The 26,295-nt window shown below is 44.9% G+C and overlaps 1 protein-coding gene and 1 pseudogene across 2 annotated transcripts in view; both read left to right on the top strand.

Annotated features, from left to right (window-relative positions):
- Window positions 1-17,826, top strand: part of LOC106606828 (phospholipid phosphatase 3-like) — a 34,329-nt pseudogene extending 16,503 nt beyond the window's left edge. Inside the window, exons 2-6 of the transcript XR_006770185.1 lie at window positions 11,549-11,706; window positions 11,999-12,285; window positions 12,745-12,802; window positions 14,397-14,573; window positions 15,275-17,826. The product of XR_006770185.1 is annotated as a phospholipid phosphatase 3-like (transcript). The remainder of the gene's footprint in view (window positions 1-11,548; window positions 11,707-11,998; window positions 12,286-12,744; window positions 12,803-14,396; window positions 14,574-15,274) is intronic.
- On the top strand, window positions 15,976-17,826 carry LOC106606843 (DNA-directed RNA polymerase II subunit RPB1-like). Its single transcript, XM_014203226.2, has 2 exons — window positions 15,976-16,777; window positions 16,850-17,826. Exons 1-2 carry the CDS (start codon window positions 15,976-15,978, stop codon window positions 16,969-16,971), a joined length of 924 nt encoding a protein of 307 aa, XP_014058701.1. The 3' UTR covers window positions 16,972-17,826.
- Window positions 17,827-26,295: the final 8,469 nt, after the last annotated feature.

The raw sequence follows: 26,295 nt of genomic DNA, 5'->3' as shown, positions 1-26,295 counted from the left end.
GTCCGTGTGTGTGTCCGTGTGTGTTGCACACCCAACTACTATTTTATACAAAGACTCTTTGTCCTTAAATGTCAGGTGAAACACAAAAGACGTCTGGTCCTGCTCTGTGACTCTCACTGACACAACCCAGATAGAGATCACATACACACTATGCTGTGGCCAGGACACATTGTCTAAGATCAGTCTTCAGGGAATAGAAGTCCAGCTCTGTGTAGTAGACACATCTACCAGTTACAGTGCTATTATTAGGGATTACAGCAGGGTTTACTAAAGTTAGAGTAACAGCACCTCTGTATGTAATGATTCACTACACCAGTAGCAGTAGATTGACTTCTGGATAAACGAGCAGCTTAGACCTGAAGTTGAGGACCAGAGGCCCTGGCACTGGCCCTAGAGGCCTGCCTGGCTGAAGAGAGACGGACCACCCCTGGAGGGTAGTAGGGGAGCGTTCTCCTCTCCGCCCCAGTGACTGTCCCCTCCCCTGCCCAGGACAGCAGGCCAAGTGGGTGGTTGGTTGGGGTCACCCCTCAAGAGATCCAGTGGTCACTGGTCACTCAGCACCCATGGTATCCTATATAGTGACTGTCACCTAAAATGTTGGTTGATGCCTTGTTGAGTAGTAGGCTATGTTACAGTCTAGTATTGATATTCATGTGTTAATAATATACTAGTACTGTTTAGTGAAGCTGTTAGTTTGGGTCTGTCTGTGTGTTTGTTCAGTGCCTGTCTATGGGTTGTTTAGTTTGCTGTGGTTTCTTTTGTTACCCAGGGTGGTTTATTTGGTTAGCTATGGTTGGTTGAGGTTTTTGTGGGTAGTTTGAGTTTTTATGTGGCTTGTTTGGTTGCGTGTTAGTCCATGTGGTGTTTTGTGGGTTGTTTGTGTGTGTTCTGGGGGTATTCTGCTGGACGAGGCGAGGTCCTGTTTACAGAGCAGGTCCCAACAGAGCCCAGTTCTCTGACCCTCACATTCCAGAACCACCGCTAATCGTCTCCGTCTGTGAAACACTTCACCACATCTCTCAATTCTCAATCTCTCTCTCCCTCTCTAGAGCCCCCCAACCCCTTATCCATCCCCCTCTCTCTCCCTTTCTCTGTTTGTCCATTTTCCGTACCCCCTCTAACCATGTTTTCCAGTCTTTTGAGTTTGACACTGTTTTATTGACTGGTACACATTATGAGCACTATGCCCTCAAAGCATCCCCATAAATAACACACATAATAACTAACATGTAACATCTGCCCCCTCCTCCACCCTCCTGCTCTCTCTCTCTCTCTCTCTCTCTCTTTCTGTCTTTATTCTCTTTCTCCATGGCTGTTCTGTTTTTCCTCTGTGTTGTTGTTCTCTCCTCACAGTGAGCTCATTCTGGGCTGTGGTCATAGAAGTGTAAATTAGAACCAGAAGAGTTTCTTAAGAGTGAGGCACATATCCCCTCTCCTCTCATTCCCTCGCCCTCTCTCTCTTCCTGTTTCTCCTCCCTCTCTCGGTCTCTCCCTTTGACTATTTGAAAGCATTCCCACTTTGAGAACTCTGTCCAACAGCACATTTGGCCCGTGTGTGTGTGGGTCTATGTTTGTGTTTTTCTCTCTCCTCTCTGTTTCTCTCTCTCCCTCCCTCTCTCTCTGCTCCACTCTGCTCTGCTGCTGTGTCCTCTGAGGCTGCTCTTGGCCAGGTGCAGCGGTTTGCTCACAGCTGCCTGACAGATGAGGTGAGGGGCTCTGGAGTGTCTTTTGCGTCTTCTTGTGAAAGCGTTTAGAGCCGGTGTATTCCCCAGTGTAAAGACTGGAACTGTACTGGGACTGGCTGAGACCTCTCAGACCTCTGTTGTATAGGCTAGGTGCCGGCTCGGTTGACAGTGTGTGTTCTGCTGCAAAACATATCACATATGTGTTCTGTGTGTTCTCCATGGTTTCACAGTGGTGTGTGTTTGGGAAGTTTGTATAAGATGTGTTTTGTGGATTGAGGTTGGTATGTGGCAAACTGGCGGCCTCTTTTTGTGTGGACTGTGTTGTTTGAGAGTAGCATTTTGAGGAGCTCTGTAAGCGAGCGTTGTTGGGTCCCGGCCATGTGAGCCCAGGCTGTCAAATCAAATCAAATTTTATTGGTCACATACACGTGTTTAGTAGATGTTATTGTGGGTGTAGCGAAATGCTTGTATTTCTAGCTCTGACAGTGCAGTAATATCTAACAAGTAATATCTACTGATTTCAATACACACATCTATGTAAAGGAATGGAATTAAGAATATATAAATATATGGATGAGCAATGTCAGAGCGGCATAGACTAAGATACAGTAGATAGAATGCAGTATATATCAATGAGATGAGTAATGCAACATATATAAACATTATTAAAGTGACTAGTGTTCCATTTATTAAAGTGGCTGGTGATTTCAAGTCTATGTATATAGGCAGCAGCTCTAATGTGCTGCTTATGGACTTTAACACACAAATGTGGAAATGACAACACACATATTTATGGAGCGGTCAATACATCATTGACAGGGTCGCGGTCATAGTTTGCCTACTGAGTGGTTGATGGCTCCCATTACTGTGAGAAACACACTAGAGGATCCAGCGGTAACGGCTCAACCAGCCAGCCCCACACTTTTATTATGGCAGTAATGGAGACACTGTCCATTAGCAGACTGACAAACCAGAATAACATTGATTATAACCGTAACTCTGGCCCAGATACAGAGAGAGAGAGAAAGAGAGAGAGAGAGAGAGAGAGAGATAATTGTGGTAAAAAAGTAGCCTATTGTGGTGGATGGCCCAAGCGTAGACACCACCATGACATGTGTTTTCAGAGTAAAGCTATAAAACCTACACCGGGTTTCAGACCCTGACCTTGTCAGTGTGTGCTTGAGTCAAGAGAACCACAGCTTTCTTCTGGGCCGGTCCATATGATTTCAGTCCCTTTCTGGCTGCTCCCCTTTTGATTTGAACCAAACCTTTCATACATGTTTGCCCATGTTGGAAGTGGTCAGAAAGGGACTTTTTTGGACCTGAATGCCAAAACATTCAGGAGATGGAGGTTCTCAAAGTTGACCCATTTTTCATACCCCACACTACCATGAGACATTCATGTCTTCATCACTGAAAAATATAACGGTTGTGTTTATCATTTCAAAGCTTACAAACAGGGTTGTCAAACTGTTTTATAATTTATATATTTGTTTTTGTTGTTAATTATCTAAAATCGTGTCAACTCAGATTTTTTTCATGTTCATATATGTTGTAGCTTAGACCCTATTTTACATCATCTTGTGCCTGCCATTGGTTGACACACAGCATAGTCTTAAATGCAGGGTGGGTGTCATGTTTTGGCTGATAAATGTACTAAAATGTGAATAAAGTTGAGTTTTCAGCTTTGAAACGGTGCCACAAAGATTGTGGGAGGTCCACACGTCAAAGAATGTTGACTTGAGTGGGATTGTCCATTGTTATAAATTAAACTGTCAATCTTCCATAGGAAACCTATTGAAATCATAGAAATATAGATAATAGAATATACATTCCAATTCAAGTTGACATTTAATGGTGGGTGGACTGGCGGCCTTCTTTCTGGTAGTAATTAAAGTTTCAATTCAGTTTAAATGTCAATAGTGTACCAGCTAAATTGCAGGGGTCTGAAGGGATAGGTCCATTCTATGAATTATATTTCTGTGATTGAAATGACACCCAGCCTGTATTCAAGAGTATGCTGTCAACCAATGATGGGCACAACACAAAAACATCAGATGTAAAATAGGGTCAAAGCTACAACATTTGTGAGATTATTATATTTTTGATAATCAATGTTAATGCTTAGAAAATTACCGTTTTTAAATTAAAAACTTGTTTTCAAGAAAGCATAGAATAGTTTGAGCTTTAAAATTATATCAAACTCAACTGTTTCTATTTTTCAGTGATGAAGACATGAATGTCTCATGGTAGTGTGGGGTATGAAAAATGGGTCAACTTTGAGAACCTCCATCTCCTGAATGTTTTGGCATTCAGGTCCAAATAAGTCCCCTTTTGACCACTTCCAACATGGGCAAACATGTATGAAAGGTTTGGTTCAAATCAAAAGGGGAGCAGCCAGAAAGGGACTGAAATCATATGGACCGACCCTTCTGTGAGAAGTCTGTGTTAAACGAATAAAATGAAAACCACATCTTTCTCTTTAAGTGGACTGTATTGAAATATATTAGCTCCGGTCACTAGTCCTTGACCTGCTTGACCCAGACGATTTGGTTTTAAGGAGCGTGGTACAGTACGTGCCTGTGTAAGTACCATGGGTGGGTTGGTTGGCCCTGCCAGACTGTCACATTGACAGAAGGCAGCTGCTGCACACTAATATTAACATCTGGGTCAAAGGTGACTTCCTGTCACAGTGTGGGTCAATGGGCCATTGGATCAGACCACCCTGTTTGGGCACAGTCATTTGGTTAATTCTGGATCTTAACAGGTGTGATGGGTTCATTCTTCAGCCAGGGTTAAGATGAGCTTAGGCAGAGAGGAAGCGGTGAAGTGAGAGACATAACTGGGCCCAAAATGTGTCTTCTGCAGCAGGTGGCTTTTTGAAATGGCCCTTTAAATTAAAACCAAAAATCCAATTTTTGTTTTCATGAATTTTTACGACATAGACCATTTTGACTTTGTGGCTGTGGTAGCTAGTGGAAACCGTTGTGCCTGATGTTCACATGCATATCTGGCCTCTCATTAGCTACATTTACATTTACAGCTAGAATGGTCCCACCTGATCTTGCCCCCATTCCGACTCTTTTCCATCTTTTAAGAAATGTCTTTTCATTGTTAGAGCGGCCACTGGAGTATTTTGTCAAGTATTTGTATTTATTTATTTAACTAGGCAAGTCAGTTAAGAACACATTCTTATTTATGATGGCCTACCCCGGCCAAACCCTAACCTGGATGACGCTGGGCCAATTGTGCGCCGCCTTATGGGACTCCCAATCACGGCCAATTGTGATACAGCCTGGAATCAAAGCACGGTCTGTAGTGACGCCTCTAGCACTAACTTGCAGTGCCATGGTTTAGGGCATATCTCACTCTTGAGTCTCTTCACTCTATTTCCCAGCTCAGGCATAAATACACACCTAGATTGTTAAGAGGATTAAGGTTAGAGAGAGATTCTGATTGAAATGGGTTTGGGACCAGCAACCCCTCATCCTGCGTGTACAGGGTGTTCACCAGGGGGTATGTCTGGGGAACTGAATACCACAGTGATGCTCCGTGCTGATTTCTACAGGACTAACCCAAAGCAGGGGGTTCATGTTCCAAATGTTTTTGTGTTGTGAATGATCTAGGGTACCTCACACTTTTGGAGTTTTCTCATGACCCAGAACTAGAGGTTGACCGATTAATCGGAATGGCCGATTTAATTAGGGCCGATTTCAAGTTTTCATAACAATCGGAAATCGGTATTTTTGGACACCGATTTGGCCGATTTAAAAATATATATATATTTTTACACCTTTATTTAACTAGGCAAGTCAGTTAAGAACACATTCTTATTTTCAATGACGACCTAGGAACGGTGGTTAACTGCCTTGTTCAGGGGCAGAACGACAGATTTTTACCTTGTCAGCTCGGGGACAGATGGTTGATGATATTACTAGTTTATCTTGCGTGTCCTGCGTTGCATATAATCGATGCAGTGCCTGTTAATTTCGCATCGAATCACAGCCTACTTCGCCAAACGGGTGATGATTTAGCACTGTCGTTGCACCAAACCTTACCATAAACATCAATGCCTTTCTTTAAAATCAATACACAAGTATATATTTTTAAACCTGCATATTTAGTTAATATTGCCTGCTAACATTAATTTCTTATAATTAGGGAAATTGTGTCACTTCTCTTGCGTTCCGTGCAAGCAGTCAAGGTATATGCAGCAGTTTAGGCCGCCTGGCTCATTGCGAACTGTGTGAAGTCCATTTATTCCTAGCAAAGACCATAATTAATTTGCCAGAATTATACATAATTATGACATAACATTGAAGGTTGTACAATGTAACAGCAATATTTAGACTTAGGGATGCCACCCGTTAGATAAAATACGGAACGGTTCCGTATTTCACTGAAAGAATAAACGTTTTGTTTTCTAAATGATACTTTCCGGATTCGACCATATTAATGACCAACAGCTCGTATTTCTGTGTGTTATTATGTTATAATTAAGTCTATGATTTGATATTTGATAGAGCAGTCTGACTGAACGGTGGTAGGCAGCAGCATGCTCGTAAGCATTCATTCAAACAGCACTTTTGTGCGTTTTCCAGCAGCTCTTCGCAATGCTTCAAGCATTGTGCTGTTTATGACTTCAAGCCTATCAACTCCTGAGATTTGGCTGGTGTAACCGATGTGAAATGGCTAGCTAGTTAGCGGGGTGCGCGCTAATAGCGTTTCAGTCGGTGATGTCACTCGCTCTGAGACTTGGAGTAGTTGTTCCCCTTGCTCTGCAATGGCCGCGGCTTTTATGGAGCGATGGGTAACGATGCTTCGAGGATGGCTGTTGATGATGTGTTCCTGGTTCGAGCCCAGGTAGGGGCGAGGAGAGGGACGGAAGCTATACTGTTACACTGGCAATACTAAAGTGCCTATAAGAACATCCAATAGTCAAAGGTATATGAAATACAAATGGTATAGAGAGAAATAGTCCTATAATTCCTATAATAACTACAACCTAAAACTTCTTACCTGGGAATATTGAAGACTCATGTTAAAAGGAACCACCAGCTTTCATATGTTCTCATGTTCTGAGCAAGGAACTTAAACGTTAGCTTTTTTACATGGCACATATTGCACTTTTACTTTCTTCTCCAACACTTTGTTTTTGCATTATTTAAACCAAATTGAACATGTTTCATTATTTATTTGAGGCTAAATTGATTGTATTGATGTATTATATTAAGTTAAAATAAGTGTTCATTCAGTATTGTTGTAATTGTCATTATTACAAATACATGGGGGAAAAAAATCGTCCGATTAATCGGTAGCGGGGTTTTTGGGCCCCAATAATCGGTATCGGCGATGAAAAATCACAATCGCTCAACCTCTACCCAGAACCACCAAGTAAACAAAATCAGGGTTTCTAGCCAGGCCAACCCATATCATCAACCCATATCATCTGTGACCCACAGTCTATTCAGTAAACACATTTCTTAGACGATTCTCCTCCTCCAGAATATTTAACCTGATTAGACCTCAGTAATCATGTCTTTATTATATTCACCTGACTGAACCCAGCGGGGGGGGGGGGGGGGGGTCAGTTCATCAAAGGAAGCTGGAAGGCCTTCAAAGACACTTAAAGGGATAGAGGCCCGTTATCTACTTCCCCAGAGTGGAAGGAACTTGTGGATTGCATTTGTATGTATCTGTGTCCAGTATGAAGGAACTTAGAGGTAGTTTCACAAGCTGCTAATGCCATTTAACAACTTTCTTCAAACTGCATGCAGATACACATAAACTATATCCACAAGTTCATCTGTCTCTGGGAAAGTAGATAAAGGGCCTCATTGCCAAAATCCTTGTCTACCCCTTTAAGTACCTAAGTAAGGCCTCCTGATGCATATACAACATATTTACCTTCATCTCTGTCTTTGTACTGAGTCATGGTATTGGGTCCTTACCAACTCAAGACAGCCACTCTCTCTCACTTCTCTGGGAGAGATCTGGCTTTTCTACGGTGGTCTGGAGTTAGGCCCTTGCGTGATGTCAGAGGCTCTGTAGAGGGCTGCAGCTTGGAGTCGCACGCCATGCTGTGTTTATGTACGTGCCGTGTGTGTATCTCGTGTGTGTGTGTGTGTGTGTGTGTGTGTGTGTGTGTGTGTGTGTGTGTGTGTGTGTGTGTGTGTGTGTGTGTGTGGTCTAAATGCGTCTGAAATGAGGAGCATGTGATTCTGGCAGGAGAAGTAGATCAGGCAGAGATCAGGGTCAGGTGAGATGTTTGCACTATCTCTCTCGCTCTCTCCCCTCCGTCTAGCTTTTTTCTCGCTCTCCCTGCGTCTATCTCTTCTCTCTCTCTGCTGTCGTCAGAGCCTCTGCTATCTGCCTGCAACGTGTTTCTCTCCTCTCCTCTCCTCTCCTCTCCTCTCCTCTCCTCTCCTCTCCTCTCCTCTCCTCTCCTCTCCTCTCCTCTCCTCTCCTCTCCTCTCCTCTCCTCTCCTCTCCTCTCCTCTCCTCTTCTGTCTTTCTGGCCCTCCCGTGCCTTCTCTTAACCAGAGGATATGTCGTTATCTGTGTTTGGTCTTTCTCTCTGACAAACACATACTTCCAGTATTAGCAAAGGTCACAAGCAGACATTTGCTGTATACTACAGTAACTTTACCCTGCTTATAAGCCAATGACGCTACACTACTTCCTCGTTTTTTCATTCCTAAATTGTATTGGCCCTTAGGTACATTGATATGTGTGTAGGTTCTTAACTGTATGTCTTGGGGTGAAAGGGTGGCTGTATGGATCTGTTTTTGTAGTATTTATGATTGACTGACTGGTACTGTGGGTGAGATATATCTGCAGAGTATTCGTGGTTATATAGTGCAGGTAGACTGAAACCTGTTGAACTCTGTAGAGCCACAGAAAGTCACACTGAAGGTCAGTGAGCCATGTCCTATTCCCGTCTGCTACTGTTGATCTACAGTCTCTAATGGCCTGTGAGTTGTCCTATCCTCCTGTCACGTAGTCTCTCTGAGATTTCCTGGCTGCAGCAGTGTTTGCCTGGGCCCGTTCCAGTTCCAGGCTCTATAGTGAGGGAGAGGTTAATTATTAGTCCCATGCTCTCCCTGTTCCATGGGGGAGAGGGCTATGGGGGCATGGGATAGGGGACTACATGATGGGCTAGAGGGGCTGTGGGGAGCAGAGAGAGGAACTACAAGGGTAGTTTGGAAGTTCAGAGTGAGTATAGTGGTGTAGATTTAATTTCAGATCTAGCCTTGAATTTGATTTCATGCTCCCTGCTGTGTGACTGGTGCCAGTATCATAACGAGGTTGCACAATCTTTACCCAATGAACTTTCACCAGCGGCAGGGCAGGCTGCAGCGAGGTTTGTTTGCTTAAGAAAGCAAGACCTTGACCACCCTCCTTTACGCCTTCCTTACACACAAACTTTTAATTGGTTAGCCAACCAGGAAATTAACTTGATACAGTATTAACAAACCTTAAAATAAGAAGGTAATGTGTTACTGCATTGATTTAATAAATATTCTGCCAATACAGTGGTAGTTAATGGTTAATGTTGTACGCTCCTTGTGCGTCTCTGTGCCACACTACACTATTTCTATGCCCTTATTATTGGACACAAAAGACTACTCTATTCCCTCGCTATTGGAAGTCTCTACTGTCACGGTGTAGTCTATACTGTAGCCTGGCTATTAGTTTACTGTAAAACCCTTTGGCTTTCACCACTTTGTCATTTTCTGTGTAATAGACTCTCTGTCTCCTCTGTTCTCCTTTCCTCCTGAATAATCCTTCATTCTGCACTGTCATCTCTGTCTCTCTCTCTTGTCTCCCCCTCCTCCAGCCTCTCTGGTGGAGCTCCAGTATGTAAGGAATGCCAGATACTTTTGGAGATCTTGAATCCAGTCAGTGGATGACTAACAGGCCTAAGACCTGCCCCCTCCTCAGATTGCACACAGGCCAACAGTGGGCTCCATAATTACTGGCACCCCTGACTGGCAATGCACAAACAATACTTAAAAAAATATAATCAATATAATTAGAGAGATAAACTCAAAATACCAACATGTGAGAAATACTGTACTTTATTAATGTTTCAATGGAACCAACCAAAATCATACAATTATTTAATGCAAAATAAATGTAACCAAAATCAAGGTTTCATAATTATTGACACTCCTCATTTGGTACTTAGTGCAACCACCTCTGGCAAGGATAACAGCATGGAGTCTTTTCCTGTAATGTATGACAAGGTTATGGAACACATTTGGAGGGATTTTGGACCATTCCTCTATGCAGATCCTTTCAAGATCCTTCACATTCTTGGGTTTGCGCTTATCAACTGCCCTCTTCAACTCAGCCCACAGGTTTTCGATTGGATTGAGGTCCGGAGACTGAGATGGCCATGGCAGAACATTGATTTTGTTGTCACAGAACCATTTCTGTGTGGATCTGAGGTATGTTTCAGGTCATTGTCTTGTTGGAAAGTCCACCTATGGCCAAGTCCCAGACTTCTAGCAGAGGCAACCAGATTGTCAGCCAAAATTGCCTGATACATGGTGGAATTCATTATGCCATCAATCTTAACCAGTGCCCCTGGACCTCTGGAATTAAAACAGCCCCAAAACATCACTGACCCCCCTCCATATTTCACCGTGGGTATGAGGTGCCTTTCCTTGTATGCATCTGTTTCGACGTCAAACATGCCAATGCTGTATCTGACCAAAACGTTCCATTTTGGTCTCATCTGACCAGAGCACCTTCTTCCAGTCGTAATTTAAATGACGTTTGGCAAACTCCAAGCGCTTGTGTCTGTGTCTTGGGGTCAGAAAGGGCTTTCTTCTGGAAACCCTTCCTTCCAAAGAGCCTGTGGTTGTGGAGGTGGCATCTGATGGAGATTTTTTAAACCTGGTGACCCTAAGACGCCACCAAGGCCTGCAATTCTTTCACAGTGATTCTTGGGGATTCTGTTGCTTCTCTCACCATCCTCTTTCCTATCCTGGGGGGCAAAATGCATTTGCGTCCTCTACCCGTGAGGTTTTCAACTGTTCCATATCTTTTTATTTTTTAATAATTGCCCTGACAGTGCTCAGTGGTATATTCAATCGTTTGTGGATCTTCTTGTAGCCATTACCAGATTAATGAAGGTCTACGACCATCTGTCTCTTTTCAACTGCCAGTTCTTTTGATTTCTTCATGGTGTTGGATGACAGTGGGATATTGCATGTGTGTTACCTCATTTTTATACCCTAGTGAAACAGGAAATGATGTAATGGCTCAATATAGTTCCTTAAGACTTAGATAAACTTAAATAAGTGGAATTTAATTTGTGGTTTAATTTTGGTAAATGTTATTCACAATAATCTTTAAGGGTGCCATTAATTGTGAAACCTTGATTTGGAGGACACTGCTTTTTAATTAAATCAATAAATAATTTTGGTTGGTTCCATTGAAACATTAATAAAGTACAGTATTTCTCACAGGTTGGTATTTTGAGTTTATCTCTATAATTATATTGTTTATATTTGTTTAAGCATTGTTTGTGCATTGCCAGTCAGGGGTGCCAGTAATTTTGGAGCCCACTGTATATCCTGTCTCCTAAACCCTTCTCATATAAAACAGGATCAAGGATCAATGACACCTCTTTGTCTTGGCTCGCTGTGCGATGTGTCACTCTTACTCTTTTCTCATATAACACACACACACACACACACACACACACACACACACACACACACACACACACACACACACACACACACACACACACATCTCATATCTTTTCCTCTCTTTACCTCTTCCTATTCTGTTTCTTCATCTCCCTCATAACTGTGTCTAAACCCCCCTCTCTCTCTCTGTCTCTCCAGCCTCCATCCCATTCTTTGCGTGTGAGTTGAAGGCGGTGACTCCGTACCAGAGGGGTTTCTTCTGTGGGGACCAGAGCATCACCTACCCCTACCTGGAGAGAGAGGCCATCCCTGACGCACTGCTCATCGCTGGGGGCATCGTCATCACTGGCCTCACGGTGAGGCACACAACACACCACTTACACACTGTAGGATCTTACTGAGTATATACACATGACATAGTATCACCTCTTACACACTCACTGTTAGTAGACAACAGGTTCACCTGGAAGTAGATGTATTTATGAGCCATTCAATATTTACCCTTTATTTAGTCAGGCCATTGAGAAAACCTTCTCTTTTACAATACGCCGTGAAAGTGTTGCGTCGTTTCTCTACCTGAATCTAGCTCAGCTTTTTTACGAAGAGGACTGATTCTAACTCTTGCTCCTCCTCTTCTTCCCCGGCCAGATTGCGCTGGGCGAGTGTTACCGGGTTCGATTCCGTGAGGTGCAATCTCGCGCCTTCGTGCGCAACCACTACGTGTCCTGCCTCTATAAGGAGCTGGGCAGCTTCCTGTTCGGCTGCTGCGTGGGCCAATCATTGACCAACATGGCCAAGCTGAGCGTGGGGCGCCTGCGACCTAACTTCCTGTCGGTGTGCAACGTGACATACGCCTCGCTCAACTGCGTCCCCGGCTCCTACGTGGCCCAGGTCACCTGCAGGCAGCCCAAACACAAGATGGTGGAGGAGGCCAGGTCAGTACCGAGAGAGACGTCTTCCCTATTCACACTATAGGGCCAAGCCAGGCCTGGCCAAACTGAGCTGGCCTGGTTACACACCCACCATAGTGGCTGGAACCGTGCTGGAAAGGACAATGTGAAAATACATATCAGAACTAGCACAGTGCAGTTGTGGTTGGTCCTGTAATGTGAATCAAGCTTCAGTGTATCAGAGTTGGGCTCAATTCGAGCTCAGTTCCTGTCAGTTGGATTGGATATGAGATTTTTCTATTGTTATGCAATCCTGAAAAGTCATGCACAGACTGAAATTGAGATAGAATAGACCCAAACGCCGTTAGTCTTGTCAAAGTGAAAGTCTGTCTTTGTGAGAAACTATTTGTATGAATGTTAGTTACCATAGATTGAGATGGAGCAATATTGACACTAGATAACTGGGTTAATGATTGACATCCCTGTTATCCCTTTATCTTTCAGGAAGTCCTTTTTCTCTGGCCATTCCTCTTTTGCCATGTACACCATGCTCTACCTGGCGGTAAGTGTCACTGGCAAATGGACACACACACACACACACACACACACACACACACACACACACACACACACACACTTGCACGTGCCTGTGGCGACAAAGAACAGCACACCTGCCAAGTAACGTTTATACACTTGAAGTCACCTGCTTTAGCTGGGATTACTACAGATTAGTTGAAGGAAGGAAAGAATGATCTTTGACAGTTTTAACTTTCACTGTAATTATGAAAGAAAATATTGGACGCTTTGTCCCTGTAGAGATGGAGTGCACACTCACACACACACTCACAAACACTCAGACATTCAAACACACTCAGATATACACATTGTACATGCAAACTCTGAGAAAAGCAAGTTTTCAAAAGCCGTCCTGCCTGAAATGAAAAGGGAGAGGGAGGAAGTTTTCCACAGGGAACCTGAATAGAGGGAGAGATGGAGAGCAGACAGAGCACTCCTTGTTTGGGGTTTGGGGGGGGGGGGCCTGCTGAGAGATCGACAGGCTTCTTTCAACAAGAGAACCCCACTCCCCTCCTCCCTCTCTCTCTCTCTCTCTCTCTCTCTCTCTCTACTGGACCATTGGTGAGGAACACATTGTGGGGTGAGAAATGACAGAGGAAGACAAAAGCCCATCATGGCTCAAGCATTTGTTCCCATAATGTATTCATTCACATTCTAAATGGAATTCCTCCACTTCATTAAGTCTCCAATGGTCCGGAATATGACTGGAATAATCACAAAACTATTTATGGGAAATATATATGAAACTCATTAAATTTCAATCGGGATAAAAGGAGAGGATTCACCATTCAAAAACATTGTTCATAGATTTCTCAGGTCCTCCCCTCCTCACCCCTCCCCTCCTCACCCCCACTTATCAGAAAGGGACAGAGAGAAAGAGGGAGAGAGAGTGAGGCATTGAGAGCAGTTGAGTGGCCTGAGAAAAACAGGGGGCCTCATTCTTCATTCTGTCTCCTCTTCTCCCTCTCTCTTCTCCCTCTATCTTCCCTCCATCCCATCTGTGGCTTCCTGGCGTATAGCTAGTACTACTACTTCAGACTGACTGTATCCTTTAGAATCCATGGGACCTGCAGCGATATGCAGCCAGGGCCCTGGGCCAGCTGCTGGGGTTGGAGGGCAAGAAGACTGACACCTGCTTCCAGTCAGAGTGAGCCAACCCCCCTAACCAGCTTCCCTCCCCTCCGGAGGAATACCTCCGAAACAGCGCCATGCATCTCTACAGTTAACCCCTGACCCCCCTGTCAGTCTCTGTCTGGTCCCTGACTGACACTCCTCCTCTACTGTAGTAATGATGGGGCCTGGAGGGCAAGATGAGATGGAGGACAGGTTTATTAGGGTGCTGAGCCCAGTGTGGATGGACTAATGCCAGGTCCTCTTCCTTACTCTCTGGACGTGTGTGTGTTAACTGTGTTTAATGTACCATGTGACCAGATCACTGTGGAAAGAACGAACTACATTGCAGTTTATGCACACACACAGACGCATGCAAAAATGCATGAGAGTGCCTGCACACACACACACACACACACACTTCTCATATTTGAAGGCTCTGATCATGTGACGCTGCTCTCCTTCTCCAGTTCTACCTGCAGGCGCGGTTGTCATGGCGAGGGGCTCGTCTGCTGCGCCCGCTGCTGCAGTTCCTGCTGGTGATGATAGCCGTGTACACCGGGCTGAGCCGCATCTCCGACTACCGCCACCACCCCACCGACGTGATCACCGGCTTCATCCAGGGAGGCCTCACCGCCTACTGGGTGGTAAGTGTCTGTCTCTCCCCTCCCTCTGGCTCTATGGAGCTGTGGGATTGGGAACAAATGTGTTGATATATGATCTCCTATGTCAGTCAGGCTTACAGGATGAAATAATGTCAACCATGCCTGCCTAAACAATGACAGGGCATCACATGTCTTTATTTGTCTCATTCAGTCCCTATATGGTGGGATCTCATCTGGGTCAGGCTGAGCAGTATAACCCGTCTCTCTGGCGGTTGGGATATCTGTCTTATGTTTGACGGATTCTCTTAGTTGTCTTTGTGTGTTTGACGGATAGTGTTCCATCTTAATGTATCTGTGTTTGACAGACAGTGTTCCATCTCCATGTATCTGTGTTTGACGGACAGTGTTCCATCTCCATGTATCTGTGTTTGACGGACAGTGTTCCATCTCTATGTATCTGTGTTTGACGGACAGTGTTCCATCTCTATGTATCTGTGTTTGACGGACAGTGTTCCATCTCCATGTATCTGTGTTTGACGGACAGTGTTCCATCTCCATGTATCTGTGTTTGACGGACAGTGTTCCATCTCCATGTATCTGTGTTTGACGGACAGTGTTCCATCTCTATGTATCTGTGTTTGACGGGCAGTGTTCCATCTCCATGTATCTGTGTTTGACGGACAGTGTTCCATCTCTATGTATCTGTGTTTGACGGACAGTGTTATATCTGTGTCTCTCTCCAGGCCTTCTATATTTCCTCCATGTTTAAGAACAACCGTCCAGACCTGTCTCCCACCAGCATGTCTCTGGAGAGTCCCCTGTCCAGCCAACAGACCGTCTGCTAGCACCACCTGCCCCAACACACCCCTCCTCACCTACCTGGACAGATGGGGGATGGGAGAAAAGACAGAAAGAGAGAGGGAGAGAGAGACAGTCAGATAGCAGAGGTGAGCAGCACATGGAGGGACAGGGAGGGAGAGAAGGTGTGTGAAAGGGAAGGGGGATGAGATAAGAGGTAGAGCAGGTAAAGAGCGTTCTAGCAAGTACACACATGCTCTGATGAATACGTCAAGACACGCACGCACACGCAGTGCCACCTCTCTCTCTCTCTCACTAACACCCACTACCATTTAACACACACACACACAAACACACACACCAAATCACTGTAGAGTACAACCCGTCCACATGGAGATATGCATAGTAATTTTACAGATATTTTTGTATATGAAAAACGACAAATGTTTCTATTTTTCAAATGAGAGTCGTAGATGAAGCTGCTAATGATAATGATTTTTTCCTGTTCTAAGTAGAATATGTTTTATATGTGATGGTGGTTAGTGGGCAGTGCATTAGGTTAGCTCTCACAAACACACGGTCAGTCAGTGTCTCTAAATTATCTTCATTGGTCGTCACTTCGTTGGTCATCCTCTGACCAGCCTGGATGATGACATCATCAGCTGGACTCCACTTCTTCAGCTTGACGTCCCCTGACTATAATTCTGTGGATGTCTCGTTGACGTCCCCTGACTATAATTCTGTGGATGTCTCATTGACGTCCCCTGACTATAATTCTGTGGATGTCTCATTGACGTCCCCTGACTATAATTCTGTGGATGTCTCATTGACGTCCCCTGACTATAATTCTGTGGATGTCTCATTGACGTCCCCTGACTATAATTCTGTGGATGTCTCATTGACGTCCCCTGACTATAATTCTGTGGATGTCTCATTGACGTCCCCTGACTATAATTCTGTGGATGTCTCATTGACGTCCCCGGACTATAATTCTGTGGATGTCTCATTGACGTCCCCTGACTATAATTCTGTGGATGTCTCATTGACGTCCCCTGACTATAATTCTGTGGATGTCTCATTGACGTCCCCTGACTATAATTCTGTGGATGTCTCATTGACGTCCCCTGACTATAATTCTGTGGATGTCTCATTGACGTCCCCTGACTATAATTCTGTGGATGTCTCATTGACGTCCCCTGACTATAATTCTGTGGATGTCTCATTGACGTCCCCTGACTATAATTCTGTGGATGTCTCATTGACGTCCCCTGACTATAATTCTGTGGATGTCTCATTGACGTCCCCTGACTATAATTCTGTGGATGTCTCATTGACGTCCCCTGACTATAATTCTGTGGATGTCTCGTTGACGTCCCCTGACTATAATTCTGTGGCTGTCTCATTGACGTCCCCTGACTATAATTCTGTGGATGTCTCGTTGACGTCCCCTGACTATAATTCTGTGGATGTCTCATTGACGTCCCCTGACTATAATTCTGTGGATGTCTCGTTGACGTCCCCTGACTATAATTCTGTTGATGTCTCATTGTGTGAAAGGAGACAGTCAGAACTGAACTGTTATTTCAGACCTCTACATGGAACAACAGCGCTGCATGGAGTGACAAAACCTGGCAACCAATAAGGAACAAGCACTGGCCTCGTGTGCCCTCTTTACCAGTACCCTCTCCATCCTTCACCCTCTAACTACACAGCAACTAGTAGAGGATGTCATGGACAAAGACAAAAGAGAACACTTTGTATTAAACCAAGTATCTTATCTTAACTTAAGTTACCCAGGAGTGATAGGGTGGAATTCTGCTTTGCCCAGGTTACGTCCCCTCCCCTTCACTCCCACGCTTTTCCATGTCTGTACTCTCTACTAACCACTTATTACTGTGTCTCAGAGGCGGAGCTATGACTGAACCCTGTAACCTTTGACCTATTACCCTGACCTCTGAGCTGCACCTTGAGTTATGCCACTCTCACAGGGGAGCCAAAATGACTGCCTCGTGTTGCCTATGGCAGAGGTCCCCTGTATATTCCTATTAATAGCACTTGAACTACATAATGGAACCTACTCTGATAGTATAATTGATATTATATATATTTTATCTCAAGTTTGAATAATCAGTGTTTTATTTCTCTTAATATGTCACTCTCATACGGTATATGTTTTAGTTTTTTTCCAAATGATAATTATTCAAATTGAATGTAAATAGATATGTCCTTTTATAAACCACACAGAATTTCAAAAGTATTATTAGTGCCATTTTTGGACAGTTTTTTTTCACGTTTATGTGTTATGTGTCTGTGTTGTTGATCAGGTACACAGAGTTGTTGTTATTGTCATAACGACTAGACTGAGCCAGAGCTATTATCAGAAAGCTATTTCTTGTTTCCAGTTTTGTGTTTTTTGTATTCTCTGTGAATGCCAGAATGGCTGAAAATAACCACTGTACTCAAAAAACCAAACCAATAAAATGAATGTTGAATCTTTTGACCTCCTATTGTCCACTGATATTCTTTAAAATGTCTCACACACTTTTTTTTCTTTCTACACAGAGACAATGTTTGTCATCTGACTGTTTATATGCTCAACAGAGTAAAGAATCAGTTGTTTGTCACACACACATGGCCAGTAATTAAGTTCAAGCTTAGTTCAGGAGAAGTTAGAGGTGAAACCGAGAGCAACAAAAAATATTGAATTCTAAAGTCACAAGTGACTTCACCTCTAGTTTCTGACTGGGAAAGAACACACCTACTTTCTCCCTCCACCACCCCTCTCTCCTTTCTCCCTCCCTCTCTCTTTCAATCCTTTTGGAGTGCAGCAGAGCGTGCTGGGCTTTTTGGGGATCATGCTGCCATGGCGATGCCTGGCTAGATAGTGGGCTGGGGAGGTGGAGGCCTTTTTTATTTATTCTCTTTCTTTTCCAATCCACTTCCTGGCTGAGTGAGGAGAATAAAAGGCAGCTGAGATCAGAGTGAGAGAAAGGGAAGGCTGCAGTAATGGGTGTGTATGGAGGTGAGGAAAGGGGAGGGCTGGCATGCAGCAGGAGAACGGGATGAAGGGAGAAGCTGGGGTTCAGTAATGAAGGGAAGGAGTAATGGAGCAGTTGGCAGTGGGGAAGGGGTGACGGGGGAGAGAGGGAGGAGGGATTTGGGTGTGGGGCTTCGGGCTGGGAAGGAATGTGACGGTGGTTGTCAGGCCTGTTTTGTGTCAATACTGTTGCTAAGAGACACATTTAATTCCTTAGCACTGTAAATGCCTGCGCTTGTGAAGATGTTGTTGTCTATCTGTTTTTATCTAGGTCATCATTGTGTGTGTGTGTTTTCTTTTTGGGTGAGCAGGAGAGAAGAGTAGGTGCTCTACTAAGCTTACAACACAGCCTCTCAAACATGACATCTTGATTGCTCCGTGGATGTCTTCCTTGGTGACCCTTTGACCTTGTTCAAATTTTTGTACATTTTTTACATTTTAGTCATTAAGCAGACACTCTTATCCAGAGTGACTTACAGTAGTGAACGGATACATTTCATACCATTTCATGCATTTTAAATGTTTTTTTGTACTGGCCCCCCGTGGGAATCGAACCCACAACCCTGGCGTTGCACACACCCTGCAGGTGTTGCAAACACCATGCTCTACCAACTGAGCCACAGGGAAGACTAACAAATGAATGGGATTGACAAGAGGAGGCCGATTCTCCCTCCAGTCCATAGAGCAGAGAGGCCAGACTAACTGAGGTGTGTGTCCTGTCTATCTGAAAGGTCTCACTAGTTCCAGCCCTCTCCACTGTGTGAGTTGTGGCTGTAGTTTAGTATACACATACATCAGTAGCCCCAGCCGGCCTGTGGTCATTTAGATGAGGCTGATTGAGCCCTAATCTCAGCCTGTAAAACACATTACCGTCTCCACGCTCCATTCTGAAAGAAAATAAAGCACACTTTCTCCCTCTTCCACATACTTAGGGCTGGGGAATTCATTTGATAAGACATTTGTTTTTCAGATAAAATACAGGTCTAAAAACAGAATAGTTCCATGGGCGGATGTTACGGCGGGCGATCAGAATCAATGGTGTGGCGGTAGGGAACCCTGTGATGGGTTGTTACTGCAGGCAGGCTGGCAGGCAGACAGACGGGCACGTAGCTCACCTGCATACCTGTCTAGTGGAGGTGGAGAGGACACCTGTATCATACCTGCTGTCTGCCTATCATACTATCAGATGGGATAACATCACCCAGGCATTTAAAACTCCCCCACCAGGCTTCCTTTGAGGTCTTCTTTCTGGTAATGTAATGACCAAGAAACTTCTATAGTCCGCCAAATACTACTCATAATAAGGCACAGTTTCAAGCAGCTTAATGTTGTACAGTGGAGAAAGAGGAGTTATTTCTTCTTTGCATATAATCTTTTCTCCCAGGGTCGGTCTCCATGGCATTACAGACAGTCTCTGGATTGGAACTTAGTGGGGTTCTTATCCCTCTGCAGCTCAATTCTTGATAGAATTAGAAGGGATTAATGGGCTCTTTAGTATGCTTGAGTTGAGACCTGCTGCTGCTCAGCTCCATTAGACTGCATATTCCTCCATATACTCCATCTATCCCAGTAATGACAGTTTGGGAATGCATTGGCTGCAGCAATTAAGACCTGAGACTTGAGAGCAGAGCAGAGCGGGCACATTGTGTCCTGACTCCTGATACAGGCCTGTGAAAGGCATTAGTCTCTCTCTATGCTCCAGCAACGCAGTGCTAGATAAATCTGCCTTCATCATGCTGCACCGAGGGGATTAGACCAGGCCAGATCATTTGGTATGCAGAAAGAGAAGAGAACACCCCAAACGGTGCCAGAAATAGCTTTTTGAGCCTTGCGGGTGGACGTACGTCAGGTCTGCGATGGCAATTAGTGTGACGTGGAAACTCTGCAGATGGTGTGTGTGTAGTCTCAGACACGTAGCATCACACACCCCACCTGCGTACTCAACCCACTGGACGACCACGTGCCTCAGAGTCCACACCTGTATAACTAGGATATATCTGATGGGGATAGTATCATAGCGTGGGCATTTGGGCACGGCCACACCGCCTCCAGGATAGCCGTTTTGGCAAGGATGGACCCAAGGCGGGGTGGAGGGGGAGCTTTTGTAATCGTTGAATATTGATGAGTGAAGTTGCAGGTTTTTTGCATATTTGGATCCCACCGTTGAATGTTTCATTTGTGCGTGAGACAGACTGGTAAAAAATATCCAATCTCAAAATAATCAATTTAGCAGCTTCTCAAAACAGATTTTTGGACATGGCTGCTGTGTCAGTCCAAACAATACTAAAGTATGCAGCAGGAAAGATGGACTATATTATTGCCTTTCCTGTTCGCTGCCAAGACTTTAAACTTAAGAAGGATTGTAACCTTTATCTAGCATTTCAGTATTTGAAATGTAAATCATCTCTATTTCAAATGTTGTTGCATGGCAGCAGTTGTGGCTGTAGCAGCAGTTGTGGCCCTTGGGGCCTGGGATGTCTAATAAACACAGCCTAACACTGAGGATGGTGAATAACACCACAGGCCCCTATTTACCTACCTGGAAGTCATTCTGTCGGATGTATATGGCTGCTCAATGTGTGGATGTTATTTTACAGTGTCTGACGGTGTGAAACAGAACGTTGCCGGATACATTACCCTGAGGGTGGTATGCTATCAAGTGCTACCACTATCTATGTCAAGGTTATCGGGGCCACTTTGACCCCTCAGTACGCACATGAACATAAACAGCTAGATTAGTCCAACAGGTAAGGTCTAAAGGTTCCTAAGGAATGTGTTGGACTATGACAAAACATGGAGCTAAAAAACAATGTTATCTGTAGGACAGAGACAAGACACCATGTTGATAGAGATATCAAGCAACATGTTTATACTGTACGGTCTGAAGGATGAGAGACTACATGCCTGGTGTGTGTGTGTGTGTGTGTGTGTGTGTGTGTGTGTGTGTGTGTGTGTGTGTGTGTGTGTGTGTGTGTGTGTGTGTGTGTGTGTGTGTGTGTGTGTGTGTGTGTGTGTGTGTGTGTGTGTGTGTGTGTGTGTTTGTGTGTGTATGTGTCTGCATGCTTGTGGGTGTGTGTTTGTGTTTACATACTCAAGTGCATGCATGCTTGTGTGTATATACTATACGCCAGACATTGTGGGTCGTTAAGGACAGATTGGAATGTGAAAACAAGGGCTGGAGAGTGAAAGCATGGTAAGGAATAGTGAGGTGTCAGGGACGAGGGAGGAGAGACAAACCAACCATCTGGGTCCCAGGGTCAGGGTCAGTCCACAGAGCCTCACACTCCCTCACACTCTGACATGTTATCATGACATGACACTCAGTGCCTGTATCTCAAATGGCACCCCATTCCCCAAGGCCCAGGCCAAAAGTAGTGCACTAGGTAGGGAATAGGGTGCATTTGAGACACATCCAGGGTCTGTTTATAGAGGCTGAAGAGCCATGTAGAATAACACGTATCTGCTCTGCAGTTCTCCATTTCTCTGCATTTATTCATCTGCAGTCTGCCAGCGATGAGCTGACACTAAACCAGTCCATTTTAGAGAATGTTGCGGTCTGCAAACAATTATGTAGTTGACATTGACATAGTGGCTTACCGGTATTGCTGTTGTTGCGTGGTGCTGTGAGATGTTTTTTTGGGTCATACAGTATGTCAACTATTACAAAGAATTGTAGTACAATGTGTGTGTGGTGTGTTTGAGAGTGCGCGTGTGTACAGTATGTGTGTGGTGTCAGTGATGGGGAGGAAGGTGGTATCAGTGCAGTGGTAGTACCAGTAATTCCTCTCCCGTGTTCACAGCTGAAACAACAAGGAGGACTGGACAACCTAGTGGGGTTGAGGCCACAGGGACCAATGTGTGTATGTGTGTGCGTGTGTATGTGAGAGAGTGTGCATGTGTGGCGTGTGTGTGTGTGTGTCTTGGCAATGAGTTAAGCCAAGATGTAGGATTGGCTTTGAAATCACAAGGTGTTGTCATGCTGAGTGCTGATCCTCTGGCCATAGATACAAGACAAAGACAGTAATCGGTGTTAAAATGGGGTGACATCCACACGTATGAACCACTTATATTATCCCTGTCCTTATTAGATCAGTGGCAAACATGTCGCTCAACCACTTAGTTTCTATACTTCTCTCAAACTGTACAGCCTGCTTATAACACCCTATTATAAAGTAGGTGTACAGGCACACTAGGCCAACGGTCATAAGACGAGGGGAGTTTTAACAGCTATTGTAGTAATTGGCCCAATGACAGAATGACACGGTTTCACAGCGATCCGTCTGCCTGCTGTTACCATGGTTATTAGTGTGACCCGAGGGTGTTGAGTTGTAATTACTGTTCCTCTTCCCTTTGGTGGCCAGTGATGGATGGGAATCCTCTGGAGCCCTCCGCAATCACCGGAAATGATGAGGAATGATGAGGAATGATGAGGAATGATGACAGCCGTATGGAAGCATTCCAGGCACCAGTAGGAGCCTGCCTGTCTGTACAGCACCACCAGCCACCCTCGCTCCCGCTCTTGGCCTAGTGTTCCAACTTCCATCCGTGACATGTGCTGACCTGTCCCCCCTCCATTCAGGTGAGTACCTGAGCACCTCACTGATCCCACGGGACAATATAGGATAGACAATGGTTTATCCCAACAAAGCCCTTGTTTATTTAACAGCATGGCTCACCCAAATGTGGACAGCTTAAGAGCTGGGTTCCTTCCATACATAAACAAGGAAGTGACAGAGAAGAAGGACATTCCCATTCCAGGTCATTTATACCACTGTTACTTCTGCTCCCCTTTCCCAATCTCTGGTGTCCGTCAGTCATCGGTGGTGAGGTAGCTAGCTGGCTTTAATGGGGGAAAGAGAGGAAGCAGTGCACACCAGGGTAAGGCAATTATACAAAGGAAGGAAAACAACCTGTAGAGAGAGTTTGTAACCTGATGTTGAGTTTTGTCCTGACATTTACTTCCACCACAGGAGTGCAGTGCACAGTAATAATACACTCTCTGACTTGGAGTGTTGTGTGTTTGAGCGATTGTACGCTACGTATGTTTGGCTGTATGGGAGTGTGTGTGTGAATGTTCTTGGTGTGTTAATATTTGTGTTTAGGGACTGCAGAAATACACACGGTGCTGTCTGTGTGAAATCCTGATTGTTTCTGAGGATTATCCTTCACAATACTGGGCTTTATCAGAAGGGCCAGTACTGGTGTAACAAGACACTCTTTACCCTGGGTTCACTGAGCGAAGGAACAGAACTAGAGCCCACGCCAACAAGGCTCAACAAGGGAAGAGGGAGAAAGGAGAAGGGAGAGGAAGAAGAGGGGTAGCGAGAGGGAGAAGAGAGTGGTAGAGAGAGAGTAAAAGGGAGAAAAGAGAGGAGAAGAGAATGATAGAGAGAGGGGAGAATAAAGATAAGAACAGAGAGAAAGGGAGAGAGAGAAGTGTAGATGAGATGAGAGAGAAAGAAGAGGTGGAGAGAGAGGGAGAGAGTGTAAAAGGGAGACAATAGAGGAGGAGAATGGGAGAGGAACGATGAGAACAGAGAGAAAGAGAAGGGGAGAAGAGAGAGGGGGAAAACAACACAAAAAGAGAGAGTTTAACAAGTTTACCACAAGGCAGCAGTTCAGAAAGAGAGTGATTTGTTTGTTTGACAGAGATCCCTCTCAGGAGATTCTTCTCTGGATAACAGATTCATAGGGGCTGTCCAAGTGACTTGCTACGGTTGTGCAATACGTGACCTAACTGTACGTGAGTAAGCAGTGCATCACTGTGACATAGTACAGGAAATGACGGTGACATGAGTAGCCTATACTACATTCAGTTCCTGTAATCTATGCACGTGAGGATAGGCCCCTGGGCACAGAAAGCATGCACAAACACACACACACACACACACACACACACACACACACACACACACACACACACACACACACACACACACACACACACACACACACACACACACACACACACACACACACACACACACACAGGTTGTCTTAGATGTCTCAGATCAGGGTGTGAGGGAGAGGTGGTCAATGTGCTTGATGTGATTGTTTTATTCCCTCCCTTTTATAAGACTTTCTCAGAGAGCTCAGGTTGCTCTGCTTCATCGCTGCAGAGAGAGAGAGAGAGAGAGAGAGATGTGGTTTTTGGACGAGGAGGGGGTTTGGCTCGGTCTACAAGAGGCTGAGATATGGGAAGGGGGGATGAGGTATGGGGATTTGTGGGTTAGCATATTCCCATGCCACCGCTACTCGTAGTACCCTTAAATAACTCTCTATGACTATGTAATGAACTTTATTTTGTGAGTCTTACATTAATCTAGACATGTAAGCTACATACTAACTACATGGTGTGTGTATGAAAGTACATTTAGCGTGTTTATGTGTATTACAGTGTGATTACTGTTGGCCACAGCACAGACAAGGTTAGAGCTCTACAACACAGACCTGGTTAGAGCTCCACAGCACAGACCTGGTTAGAGCTCCACAACACAGACCTGGTTAGATCTCCACAGCACAGACCTGGTTAGATCTCCACAGCACAGACCTGGTTAGAGCTCCACAACACAGACAAGGTTAGAGCTCCAATGCACAGACCCGGTTAGAGCTCTACAACACAGACCCGGTTAGAGCTCCAAAGTACAGACCTGGTTAGAGCTCTACAACACAGACCTGGTTAGAGGTCTACAACACAGACCTGGTTAGAGCTCCAAAGTACAGACCTGGTTAGAGCTCTACAACACAGACCTGGTTAGAGCTCCACAACACAGACCTGGTTAGAGGTCCACAACACAGACCTGGTTAGAGCTCTACAACACAGACCTGGTTAGAGCTCTACAACACAGACCTGGTTAGAGCTCTACAACACAGACCTGGTTAGAGGTCTACAACACAGACCCGGTTAGAGCTCCAAAGCACAGACCTGATTAGAGGTCTACAACACAGACCTGGTTAGATCTCCACAGCACAGACCTGGTTAGAGCTCTACAACACAGACCTGGTTAGAGCTCTACAGCACAGACCTGGTTAGAGCTCCACAGCACAGACCTGGTTAGAGCTCTACAACACAGACCTGGTTAGAGCTCCACAGCACAGACCTGGTTAGAGCTCTACAACACAGACCTGGTTAGAGCTCCACAACACAGACCTGGTTAGAGGTCCACAACACAGACCTGGTTAGAGCTCTACAACACAGACCTGGTTAGAGCTCTACAACACAGACCTGGTTAGAGTTCTACAACACAGACCTGGTTAGAGTTCTACCACACAGACCTGGTTAGAGCTCTACAACACAGACCTGGTTAGAGCTCTATAACACAGACCTGGTTAGAGCTCTACAACAAAGGAACTCCATTGTGTGGAGATGGCCTTTCAGATGTCCTAGCCGTGGTCACACACACACCGACACACACAGACAAACGAACGCGGGCACGCACACACTACAGATCCCTGGATATTCCACCCCTGGTCGACCCTAGGACCAAAGCACATCAGAGGGCCGTGGTGTGTCTGCAGCCGGCCTGCCCTTCCTCTGGAGATGGTGCTCATCTTTGATCCCACACCATGAGAATAGGGATTATGCTGAAGACTGTTTTAGTTGAATGGAGTCCTATAACACTTTTAGGATTTTCTTAGCCTGAGTTCACAGTCTTCACACAGATCTAGGATGGTACTTTGGGGACTGTGACATCTACAGACCTATGTATCAGCTGATGTACGAAGGGCTATATAAATACATTTGATTTGATTTGATTTGATGTTATGTTCCTCATTCTCTGTATCTGTCTTTCAGTCTCTGTCTTTCTGTCTCTCTGTCTTTCTGTCTTTCTGTCTCTCTGTCTCTCTGTCTGTCAGGCGCTGACCAACTGGCAAGTGTCTTCACTGACATTTTCAACTTCTCCCTGTCCGAGTCTGTAATACCAACAT

Source organism: Salmo salar, chromosome ssa06 (assembly GCF_905237065.1).
Source record: "Salmo salar chromosome ssa06, Ssal_v3.1, whole genome shotgun sequence".
In the NCBI taxonomy this organism is placed as follows: Eukaryota; Metazoa; Chordata; class Actinopteri; order Salmoniformes; family Salmonidae; genus Salmo; species Salmo salar.
Note: the sequence above shows the minus strand (reverse complement) of the source record. Positions and strands in the feature narration are given on the sequence as shown.

Coding starts and splice junctions, on each gene's coding strand:
- LOC106606843 (XM_014203226.2), top strand. CDS start 15,976: ATGATGACATCATCAGCTGGACTCCACTTCTTCAGCTTGACGTCCCCT. Junction 16,778..16,849: donor GGATGTCTCGTTGACGTCCC/CTGACTATAATT, acceptor CGTTGACGTCCC/CTGACTATAATTCTGTTGAT.